The sequence below is a fragment of the Panulirus ornatus genome, chromosome 8, assembly GCF_036320965.1.
Source record: "Panulirus ornatus isolate Po-2019 chromosome 8, ASM3632096v1, whole genome shotgun sequence".
NCBI classification, from domain to species: domain Eukaryota; kingdom Metazoa; phylum Arthropoda; class Malacostraca; order Decapoda; family Palinuridae; genus Panulirus; species Panulirus ornatus.
Window position 1 is genome coordinate 14,558,609 of NC_092231.1, and position 12,990 is coordinate 14,571,598.

Genomic DNA, 12,990 nt, shown 5'->3' on the forward strand with positions numbered 1-12,990 from the left:
TCTGGCACTGCTACAGGTTTCAGAGGAGACTCCTCATCTTAGTACAGTTGGTCTGCCTGAGGTGGAGTGGACATGTGAAGTTCAGGTCATATAAATGGTGCCAGATGGACTTGCTGTGAATGCGTGTAAACGTGTCGTGGATATCCGTTTAGGACTGTCGGTGCCATAGTAGAGCTATCGTGGCTTTGTGTGAATCATTTTCTTGTGGAGTGGACTTGTCATGGGTCTCTGGCGGTATTGATGACGTGAAAGTGGATTGGTCGTAGTCACCTGTGGTTATGTTGGTGTCAGAGTGGATCCTTTATATTCCTAAAGTAGTATTAATGGCGGTACAGAAGACGGTGAGGATGGTGCGTAAGCGGATCTGCCGTGGTTTTTCATGATGCTGTTGGTACCAGAGTGTATCTCTGGTGGGTATCCGGTGGTACAGAACTGTAAAGCGTCCTGGACCATTCGTGGCTGGTTGATGGTGCTGATACTGCTAGTGTGGATGAATTTGAATATATTTGCTCTTACCGTCGATGTGAATCATGTGAATTTAAAGTTTGTTGCCAGACATATGGACACAAAAACACAATGTCTTATACTAAGAAAAAAAAATATGTGGAACTTTTAGGTATAGGTCCAGACACCCTACAAGAAATGGCCCAACATCGTATTGTTGATAAGGTAACTGAAATTTTGTCCATCATCACCAGAGTGAACATATTATGGCTGACTGGGACCACAACGGTCCTCTCTCGATTTAAATGCGTTATCGTCATGGTTGTCTGGTGCTGTTACTTTTACTAATGTGGACGCGTTATAGTAGTTTGGTAATAAGGTTAGAACCAGAGTGTACATGCCATGGTTGTGTGCGGTATTATTAGTGGCAGTGTATTTGTTATACTTATTTGCTGGTGCCAACAGCGCCGTAGTGAATATGATATTTGTCTTTGGTAACGTTGGTGTAGGAGTAGACCTCTCAAAGGTAACTGGTGGTATGGTTGGTATCACAGTGGATCTGTCATGGTTTGCATGGTTCTGGTGGTGCGACAGTGGGTCTGTCGTGGTTTGTATGGTTCTAGTGGTGTGACGGTGGGTCTGTCGTGGTTTTTCTGGTTCTGGTGGTGCGACAGAGGGTCTGTCGTGGTTTGTATGGTTCTAGTGGTGTGACGGTGGGTCTGTCGTGGTTTTTCTGTTCTCTTGTGCAGACCATGGAACAGTAGGTCCGGAGTGGAAGTGCCATCTGTGGAGTAACACATATGGAAGAGTAGGTCGGGAATGTGAGTGCCACATGTGGAGGGCTGAGGCACGTCCTGGACACTGAGGATATGATGAAGAATGTCATCTGGCGATGAATTAGTTTTGATACAGTCCGGGTTGATGATAAACAGACGAATAATGATGAAGAGTGATGGAATGACCAGTGCTTAGGCAGGGAGCTTTAACGTGTTTTTTAAGGCTGTTAGAGCTTTCAGGATGCCAGGAGGTAAGATATAAAGAAATTCCAGACATGTCTTATACCTAGAAAGAAAATGGGATAATTAATGGGAGGGTATGAAAACTAGGGATGGGAGGAACCACCATACCGAGACATTGTGAATATTATTCAGTCATTAATGTAAAGAGGGGAATGAAAATAGTTGGGAAAACCAGTTGCAGAGGGTTGTTAATTTGAAATAGTTATTACAGCACTGATAGTAGAAGGTAGTAACTCACCATTCACCCTCACAGACCAAGAAGACTGTGTTGCCATGTACAACCACAACCAAGGGTACTGGAACGACCAGAACTGTGCCCATCTGGAGGGCCGCATCTGCAAGAGGCGACACGGTTTCACGTTGCCGCCTCACACCACCTCCAAGGTCCCCGAGGGTCACTGTCCGCCCGGCTGGCTTCACTTAGGTCACATCTCTTGCTCATTCCTTTGTTTGCCCTCATACTCTAGAGAGAGAGAGAGAGAGAGAGAGAGAGAGAGAGAGAGAGAGAGAGAGTCTTCTGTTTGTGATTTTATCGGATAGTGTTGAGGATGGTGATAAATATAGTTATGATGATAGTAATAATGATGATTATGATGATCTTATTGATAATCATAACGTGATGATAATGTACAAGTTATTAATGATTGTGATAATGGGAAGATGATGATAATACCTGATCCTCCTGCACACTTGCCCTTCTCTGATACACTTATCCTCACTACGATCTTGCATGTTATTCAGTGTGTCATGTCTCCTTCTTCCTACGAAGTGTCATATGTCCTTCCTCCGTGGTGTCATGTATAGTTCTTCCTCTGTAGTGTCATGTATACTTCTTCCTCCGTAGTGTCATGTATACTTCTTTCTCCGTAGTGTCATGTATACTTCTTCCTCCTTAGTGTAATGTGTACTTCTTCCGTAGTGTCATGTATACTTCTTCCTCCGTTGTGTCATGTATACTCCTTCCTCCGTAGTGTCATGTATACTCCTTCCTCCTTAGTGTAATGTGTACTTCTTCCGTAGTGTCATGTATACTTCTTCCTCCGTAGTGTCATGTATACTTCTTCCTCCGTAGTGTCATGTGTACTTCTTCCTCCGTAGCGTCATGTGTACTTCTTCCTCCGTAGTGTCATGTATACTTCTTCCTCCGTAGTGTCATGTGTACTTCTTCCTCCGTAGTGTCATGTGTACTTCTTCCTCCGTAGCGTCATGTGTACTTCTTCCTCCGTAGTGTCATGTGTACTTCTTTCTCCGTAATGTCATGTACACTTCTTCCTCCGTAGTGTCATGTATACTCCTTCCTCCGTAGTGTCATGTGTACTTCTTCCTCCGTAGTGTCATGTATACTTCTTCCTCCGTAGTGTCATGTATACTCCTTCCTCCGTAGTGTCATGTGTACTTCTTCCTCCGTAGTGTCATGTGTACTTCTTCCTCCGTAGTGTCATGTATACTTCTTCCTCCGTAGTGTCATGTGTACTTCTTCCTCCGTAGCGTCATGTGTACTTCTTCCTCCGTAGTGTCATGTGTACTTCTTTCTCCGTAATGTCATGTACACTTCTTCCTCCGTAGTGTCATGTATACTCCTTCCTCCGTAGTGTCGTGTGTACTTCTTCCTCCGTAGTGTCATGTATATTTCTTCCTCCGTAGTGTCGTGTGTACTTCTTCCTCCGTAGTGTCGTGTGTACTTCTTCCTCCGTAGTGTCATGTGTACTTCTTCCTCCGTAGTGTCACGTGTACTTCTTCCTCCGTAGTGTCATGTGTACTTCTTTCTCCGTAATGCCATGTGTCTAGTCAGCTACATCTCAGCAGTTGGCGTGCCTTTTAATATTCACCCTGGCATGCTCACACTCAATCCTAGAAGTATTTCATGAGATCGCATGATGCTCACATTTGATGGCTTCTCTCGTTCCTTCCCTAATCCTCAAATCTATCATTCAAAAACAGTCCTTGATATGTATTTACGAATACTCAACAGGTACCAAGTGCGTACAGTTCTTCACAGAGAAGAAAAACTTCTCCTCTGCCCATAAAACTTGCACGGATATGGGCCCGAGAATCAACTTGGCCAGCATTCACTCTCCTGCCGAACAGGGTGAGTCCTTCGCCCATTTTTGACAATCTTACTTGGGCTATAGAGTGCTCTCGTACCTTGTGTTGTTACGCCGGAAAATGTGAGTCTTGCCATCTCCTTACAGCCTACCTCGAAGCTGCCTTAGGTGTTCTCCGGGATAACGTCTGGGCAGGGATGAGGTATGAGAACGGCTTCCTGTGGGTGGACCAGTCCGAGGTGACCTATACCAACTGGGCTCCAGGGGAACCCAACGGCGTGATGGAAGGGGTAAGTGGGGCTTAGTGCTCTGAATAATTGAGTTTTTATATATATATATATATATATATATATATATATATATATATATATATATATATATATATATATATATATATATATATATATATATATCTTTTTCTTTCAAACTATTCGCCATTTCCCGCATTAGCGAGGTAGCGTTAAGAACAGAGGACTGAGCCTTTGAGGGAATACCCTCACCTGGCCCAATTCTCTGTTCCCTCTTTTGGAAAAAAAAAAAAAAAAAAAAATATGACAGCCCCAGACACTGCGTTAGGTAATGCGTAGGGGTGTTTTGGCCACGGTGTTTCCACTCGTTCCCTATGTATTTTCAAACGCGATTTTATAATCATAATCGGTTGAACATCAGATTTAATGGAGCCAACCATGGAGCGAGACGATATATTGTTTGAGGATGAAGTGAATTTAGGTTTATCAAAGGTGTAGAGATGTTTGGTACCATTGCTCTTCTACAGAGTTGAACACCACTCATATTTGAGGCCTGGCCTATAAAACTCATTTGTCAAGTGAGAGCTCAGAACATACCAGATATTTAGATTTAGTGAAGATGAGTGGTGTTCATTACCATCATAACCTAACCCTTATGAATCAAATCATAAGCCAAAGTATCTTAGATATTTATGTATGTAGGTTATATTCATTCGGTTGTTAATGGTAAAATGTCATGGTAACTAACATGATAATGAGTGATAATATGGAGATGTATGTATACTACATTGCTTACAAATGTTGCAATTTCTAACTTCCCTGTGAATACCTCACAAAGTTTTATAACACGCGTATATTCACCTATTATAAACTGCCACAGATGTGTTGCTAATGTCTTCCCAGGAAAGTGCATCAAGCTGTGGACTCGGTTTGAGTTTTCCTCTATTGCGAGAGGCGTAATCTTTATTTCTTCATCGGAATTTTGAAAACTGTACTGTCTTAAAATATATAGTATTTGTTTTTTTGTAAAGGTATTTAGAGATGTATCATTCTACTGTTAACTACCAAACATCATTCTACTGCTTAGAAATCTCCCTATAATGCCGTTTTTAGGTATGGCTCTTCATATCCTTGTACTGCATGCAGTCCTTCTGTTGACGGTACGCTATCATGATTCACTCATTGGGCAACTTTGGCTGCTGGCCCAACACGCTCATCAGAGTTGCCTGGTGACAGTAGTTTATAGTCCAGAAAAAAAAAATCTCTCATTCCATTATCATTACAGGAGGAGTGTGTTGAGGTCATTTTCTCTACGGGACAGTGGAATGATGTGGTCTGTTCTAACACTCTTGGCTTTGTCTGTATGATGATGCAAGGTAAGTTTCTGCCACACACACATTGCTGTTCATATATATATATATATATATATATATATATATATATATATATATATATATATATATATATATATATAGTGAAAGAGAGACATAAACGTAGCTGTCTTTTCTTTCTGCCTCACCCACACGTAGGTTGCTGGCATTTGTCCACAAACATACTATCTCGATTCCACACTTAACACTTGACCTCAGAGTAACTTACACGATTCGTCCTTCGGAACTTTTCATTTTCCTGTTGTGAGGGCTACGCGCTAGCCCTGCTTTTTGACATACGTTCGTCGAAACAACTCATAAGTACTCGTCTAGCTGTCCCCTAAGCATGCCTTTTCTTCTGTCCCGACTGATACGAAATATTTAGTCATCCTCGCTATTTACTTCTTCCTTCTATTGACCCTGTCCCCCTTCTCAAATTTACTTGCATTAAGATTCCATACTGAGCTAAAATTCCCCTGGCTCTATACTCCCTATTGCCTTTATTAATTTTTTCTTCCGCTGTCCTGTCACAGCTTTTATACACACACACACACACACACACACACACACACACACACACACACACACACACACACACACATAAGAGAAAGAAGTGTAATTTACTTATTCCACGGGATTATGTTACAGCCACAACCTTTTATTCCTTACCCTCGTTTGTACAGCAGATAGCTTTTGCCTCCACGTCATCACCCTCCAGATTACAGAGCTAGAGTATGTAGCCTGTATAGAGCTATTCAAGGAAAGTTTTATTTGCCAGAATATACTCTTAGGTGATCATGATCACGCTAGAGGCCTCTTAACATTTTCTCTCTCTGGTGGTCGCCATCCTCTTCAGTGGCATGGGGCAAGCGCTACTATTTGTGATTTTTTTGCCTCATTCAACCAAGTTCCTTGATATTGTCTTCCTTAGAACACATCCACTTGAACTGTTTTCACAGTCACTATAAGTTTTCAGCCACAGCCACCCTTTACCAGACTCTGCCACTTATACTGTAGTGGTGATCATTTTGCTGACTCACATCAGAACCATTGTTGTAAACAATCTTGGCTATGCTACCTCTAAGCCCCTAAATATCTTGGTTTCTAGTCAATTCTCTAAATACAACCTGCTACTATCACTTAAGCCCCAGTTAATGTGGTTATCGTAAAATATAGATGAGTAATGGTTCAGGTAAGCACATTTTTCCAGAAAACCTGTGTAATATCTTCCACAGATCCAGGTCAGAGCACCCACACGCCGCCCAGCACTTGTGATGCACCCTTCGATTCCTATGTCGCCTATGAAGACGCTTGTTACCGAACGTACGCCTTAGCGAAGACCTGGGAGGTGAGGACTCGTCAGTTAAACATTTACGCACACGCGCGTATATATATATATATATATATATATATATATATATATATATATATATATATATATATATATATATATATTCGCCATTTCCCGCGTTAGCGAGCACTGAGCCTCAGAGGGAACATCCTCACTTGGCCCCCTTCTCTGTTCCTTCTTTTGGAAAAATTAAAATGGGAGGGGAGGATTTCCAGGCCCCCGCTCCCTCCCCTTTAAGTCGCCTTCTACGACACGCAGGGAATACGTGGGAAGTATTCTTTCTCTCATATCCCCAGGGATGATTATATATATATATATATATATATATATATATATATATATATATATATATATATATATATATATATATATATTATCCCTGGGGATAGGGGAGAAAGAATACTTCCCACGTATTCCCTGCGTGTCGTAGAAGGCGACTAAAAGGGGAGGGAGCGGGGGGCTGGAAATCCTCCCCTCTCATTATTTTTTTTTTTAATTTTCCAAAAGAAGGAATAGAGAAGGGGGCCAGGTGAGGATATTCCCTTAAAGGCCCAGTTCTCTGTTCTTAACGCTACCTCGCTAACGCGGGAAATGGCGAATAGTTTTAAAGAAAGAAATATATATATATATATATATATATATATATATATATATATATATATATATATATATATATATATATATAAACGTATATGTACACATTCATGCTTACTCGTCTTCATCCACTCCCCAAGCCACCCCGCCCCACAGGAAACCACAAATGCATACAAGAAAAGAAAAAATTAACACATTCTTTTCTACTCCACGCTCTATCGCCACCCCGTTTGTCAGCGAGGTAACGCCAGGAAACAAGACAATGCCACATCCGCTCACATCCGTACACGTGCTGTGACCTCTTGCAAAATATATATATATATATATATATATATATATATATATATATATATATATATATATATATATATATATATATATATATATTTCATACTATTCGCCATTTCCCGCGATAGCAAGGTAGCGTTAAGAACAGAGGACTGGGCCTTTGAGGGAATATCCTTACCTGGCCCCCTTCTCTGTTCCTTCTTTTCGAAAATTAAAAAAAGAAAATGGAGAAAGAATACTTCCCACGTATTACCTGCGTGTCATATATATATACAGTCCACTTCCTTTTATATCATAATTCTTCACTGTGGCATGGATGTGGTTCTTTGGGTAGTCAAATACATTTGTTGTTTGTGCCTTTACTTGAAGTGGAAGAAATTGATGAAGAAAAAAGGAGGACGAGCTAATGGCCAATGTAAATGCTGACGGAGAGCACGGCACTCCTGCCTACTAAGATAACGCACACCCTAATACTGATTTTTTTTTTTTTTTCTTTCTGTCAGAAAACTATCGTGTTATAAAGAGAACGTTCCATAATGTTTCAGTAGCATTTATAACTCTACTTACATTGTGAACAAAGTTTCACTTCAACTTTCTACATATTTTTGATACATAATGTATTTCATACTTCACACGATCAATGTTCAGAGGGAGACGTATGTACTACCTGGATCATACCCAAGGTTTTGTTCTCTTATCTGTTGAATCTGTGAAATAATTCGTTGCTGACTTAGCAAGATTACTGCAGGTGAGGCAGCCCTGGTGACAGAGGTACAGAAGTAAATGTTCCAGCTTATCGAGGATAAGCAGACACGAGGCAGAAGTTGTTTGTAAAACCACTCTTGAGTATCATGTAGGATATGAATTTTAGGCTCAGGATGATCGTAGTCGTGGCCATCAATGCAGGACATGTGGCATGTTTTTCTTTGTTCACAAGGAGTTCTTCCTGGCCATTTTATACCTAGGCCATGAAAACGTATGCCGCATATGAATGAAGTATTCAGTGCTGATGTAAGGAAAGCCTCATTTGTATGGTAATTTCGAAGAGGCACTGGGCTAACCACAGGTAGATAAACAACGAAAAGAAAGAAGCTGAAGTTTAGTTAAGGACGCGTTACAGCATGTAATGGTCTCATGCGTTAGAATTGGGTACTTTGCACATTACGTTGAATAGATGATCTGCCTCACCAAGATTCATGATCTACTATAATCACAGAATATTGAGACTCAGAGACATTTGGGACAAATTGTTATAAATAAAAAATGGAAATGAAAACCATAGACAGCTCTGCGATAATGGTTTACTTATAGGAAGGGAACCAACAGCGCAAACTTTACATGAACGAGGGCTGTTGTAAGTGGTTATCCAGTGTGGAGTGGAAAGGTCAGAGTGAGGTATCATGTTAATGAAATGGGCAATAGTGTTGCATGAATTGATAAAATGACTGTATTGCCAAGATACAGAAACAAAGTTAAGGTCGCCCATCGAGTTCTAGGTGCTGTCAAAAACGTGAAATAAGGTTGGGTGAATGCTACATTGTATTTCACCAGAAAACAATCTTTATGACTATCGGAAGCGTAATCATCGGTAAAATACTCATCTTTTATCAGTTATACAAAGCAGAGGTACGGAGATAGTATTCATGAAGGTACTTTTGTGATGTCTCAATCTCGAGTCGGACAGATTAGGTAATATCAAGCATCAAGTTTGTGTGTTTTCTTGTTATTTGCCTCCCAAACTGTTCCTGAGGTGCAACTATTTCCTCTCCCTAAGAAGTTTGCTAGTTTTAGATTTTGAAATTGCCCTCGTCTTTCATCTTTATTTCAGGGGGATGTAGGACAAGGTTCACTTCTCTGCCTCATCTTTTCTGCTCTTTCGTCTAATTTATATAATTTCGATTTGCAGGAAGCAGAATCAACATGTGCACATGAGGGAGCTCACTTGGCGTCTGTCCACGACCGCTCGGAGGACAGTTTCATGTGGGTTATGGCTCAGGAGAATGCCTTCACAGATGCTTGGATTGGCCTCAGTAACCTGCAGGTGCCATATTAAGTCTTTAGATTGTTTGTGACTGTCTGGCGCATCTGCATGGCTTGCTCTGTGTTAACACATATCTAACAGCATGCCGAAGTTGTCCACTTGCATATAGTTTAATTTTGTTCAAACAACAAAGAACTGATAATCCTGATCTTCCATACAATGTTTTTACTTTCTTTTTGAACATGGTTGAACCACACTTCCATTTATATTCACTTTTCTCTGTAATTTCCCAACGTGGTCTTTATAGTCATGCAATCCATTTATACCTTTTAAGTTCATGCATTTATTGTGAAACTGAATTTCTGCCAATTATTCTTGATATTACACACACTGACAGGAAAATGTCATATGCCAGCATGTCACAGAGCACACTAAGATGGTAGATCTTATCTTCACAGTTATTAATATGGATATTAAGAACATCATATATCGTACACTAGTTGGAAGTGATCATGTAATACTCAAGTTTGAGAACATTGAAAGAGCAGAGGTGAAACAGGACATAAAAGAAGAGATATAATCATGGAAAATACACAAACCACAATAATTTCTATGATAATGTAGAGTGGAGAATGGGGTTCAGTAGACAGGAACCAGGGCTTTATAGTGAGAGGTTCTGTGAAGTTTACTGTGAAGGGCAGAAGCATGGATACCTCAAGCCTCAAATACTGAGGGAACAGTAAGAAAGAGAAATGAATGGTTTAATGATAGATGTCATAAAGCAAAGGAGCTTTGAAATATACAGTGGCAGACATATAGATAACACTGAAGCCAGTCAGCATTTGCAAGGATAAGTATAGCAGGATAAGAAAAGAGGAAAAAAGAAAGTTTGAAGAAATATTGTGGACAAGGCAGCTGAAAATCCAAAATCTTTTCCATAAGTTCAGCAGGAGGCAATTGTTGGTTAGGGAGCAGCAACTTAGGCTGAATGATTCTGAGGAAAATATTGTAGATAATGATGTACGGATATGTGAGGAACCGAATAACAAGTTCAAAAGTGTTTTCAATGTGTAAGATGCAATAACCCAAACACCAGTGAGGTGAATGGAGAGGAGGTTTTGGAAATTATTGATATCTCTTGAGAAGATGTTAACAATTCCAAAAGGTCTTGACCCAAGCAGAGATAATGGTCCTGATGAAATTTCACCATGTGCTAAAGATTTGTGCAGATACACTTGATAGATTACTTGAATTACTGTCCAAGATATCACTGGAGAGAAGCATGTAAGGGAATGGGAGCAGGTTTTGAACTACAGACTGGGCTCATTTACGAATGTAGTGTATAAGGTTCTGGAAGAGATCCTGAGAGAGGAATTGGATGGCTTTATGCAGAGGAAAAATTTGCTATGTAAGATAGAGCATGGTTTTAGGGAAGGAAGTCATCTGTATCTAATATCTTTGAGGTCTGTGAGAGTGAACTCAGTCCTTGACAAAAGGGAAGGTTGTTGGACTGTCTGTATCTGGACTGCCAGAAAACATTTGATGCTATGATGCATGGGAGGCTGATTAAGAAGCTGTGTCACAGGCTGGAATAAAGGGGAAACTCTTACAATAGACAGATTATTTTAGTTGGAGGTAATGATGGATGTTTGTTTTAGGAGCCTTTTTTTGAATGAGTTGAGATCAGTGGAGTACCACAGGGTTCAATTTTGGAACCATTATTCTTCTTGATCTGTGTTCATGACTTACCTGAAGGTATAGAATCCTACCTGATTGTCTCCATATGTAAAGGTTATGAGGAGGATTGCATGAGCTTACAAGGGGACCTAAACAGACTAAAGTTGGCCTCAAATGTGGTTGACAAAATTCAACCAGATCAAAGGTAGGGTAATGAGGATGGGACAAAGTGAAAGAATGCTATGATATAATCATTACCTAGCAGGAAGTAAGCTTCAGGATTTTGCGTAAGAAGGACTTTTAACCCATCACCAGTACCTTATTAGGAGAATAGTTTAGGAGACAAACTGTCTGCTGGCAAGTATCAGAATAGCTTTCAAGTGTATGGATAAGGAAATATTTAGTATGATATTCCTGTTTTACATAAGGACAGAGCTAGAATATACTTCTCAGGTTTAGGTACCACACCTAAAGAAGCACAGAGAGCTCATCGTGTGCAAAAAAGATGGTAACAGAAGCAAGTGAACTAAGCTACAGGGAAAGGCTGAAGGCTTTAACTTTACCCACTGTTGGGAGAGAAGGGTGAGAAGAGACCTTGATCACAGCCTTTTAAGTTCTTGAAAGAGATTGATATGGATAGCAAACAGTTGAGAGAGATGTAGGGATAGAACAACCAGAGGACATAACACGAAATAGAAAAACTTGTCAATAAGGATATAACAGAATCCTTTTATAGTATAAGAGTGGTAGATGATTGTAACAGAATGATTGAGGCCATGGTTAATGCAGATGACATACAGAATTTTAAGAGGTTTATGACATTAGAGAATGTTCAAAGGATGGGGCCCAATGAGCATAGAATTTCCTGCATGTGCAGTATTATTAGTTGATTAAACACACACACACACAGTCTTAGATTTCTCTGAGCTCTGTTGTAGACAAAAGGGAAGGCTGAGCTGGTTGTATGTATCTTGATTGCCAGAAAACATTTGATATTGCACTGCAAGGGAGGCTGATTGAGAAGCTGGATCACCATACAGGAATGAGGGAAAACTCGTTAATGAATAAATTATGTCAGTGGGTGCAAACAAAAGATGCATGGCAGAAGAGCCCTCTTCAAATAGGTCAAATTAACTAGCAGAGCATCATGAGGTTCTGTATTGGGACCATTACTCTTCTTGATCTATGTAACTTTCCTGTGTTTGCAGATACTGCAAAGGTCATAATGGAAGTGAAAATTGAGGAGGACTGTTCATATTACAACAGGACCTAAACAGACCTCAAAGTTGGTCTGATATATTGTTGATGAAATTCAACTTGAGCAATTGCAAAGCAATGAGGATAAGACAGAGTTAAACAAGGCCATAGTATTATTTTTTTTTTTTAGATGATAAGCCTCAGGATTCTGTATGTGAAATGGACCGGGGAGCTGACATCATGACTAACCCATTACCTGAGTTCCATATTAGGAAAATAGTTTTAGAGACAAACTGTCTGCTGACAAGTATTAGGATAGCTTTCAAATACTTGGAGAAGGAAATATGTAGCAAGCTGCTCATTCCTACATAAAGCCAAAATTAGCAAGTGCTTCTCAAGTTTGGTCTCCACACCTAAAGAAGCATGAAGAGCTAGTAAAGAAGCTCCATGGGAGGGCAACAAAGATGGTATCAGAACTAAGAAAGCCAAGTTACATGGAAAGGTTAGAGGCTTAAATCTGGCCACCCTGAAAGAGAGAAGAGTGAGGAATGAGAAGCTCATGACCTTTAAATTTTTGTGATAGATTGATAATGTGGATTGATAATGGCGAGAGATTTAGGGACATGGAAACCAGAGGACATAACACGAAATTAAGCAAGATGTAAGAAGTACTTTTATAGTATAAGTGGGTGATGAATAGAATAAGATGACTGAGGACATTGTTAATGCAGACATTATATATCCTCTTTGTCAACCATTCCTCACTCATTCTCTCC

General features: G+C 40.1%; 1 protein-coding gene across 1 annotated transcript in view; it reads left to right on the plus strand.

The window, feature by feature from the left end:
* Positions 1–12,990, plus strand: part of LOC139749841 (macrophage mannose receptor 1-like) — a 97,324-nt gene that overhangs the window by 55,954 nt on the left and 28,380 nt on the right. Inside the window, exons 36-41 of the mRNA XM_071664153.1 lie at positions 1,717–1,887; positions 3,436–3,552; positions 3,656–3,798; positions 5,042–5,132; positions 6,362–6,474; positions 9,266–9,400. Of these exons, the coding sequence (XP_071520254.1) occupies positions 1,717–1,887; positions 3,436–3,552; positions 3,656–3,798; positions 5,042–5,132; positions 6,362–6,474; positions 9,266–9,400 (770 nt within the window). The remainder of the gene's footprint in view (positions 1–1,716; positions 1,888–3,435; positions 3,553–3,655; positions 3,799–5,041; positions 5,133–6,361; positions 6,475–9,265; positions 9,401–12,990) is intronic.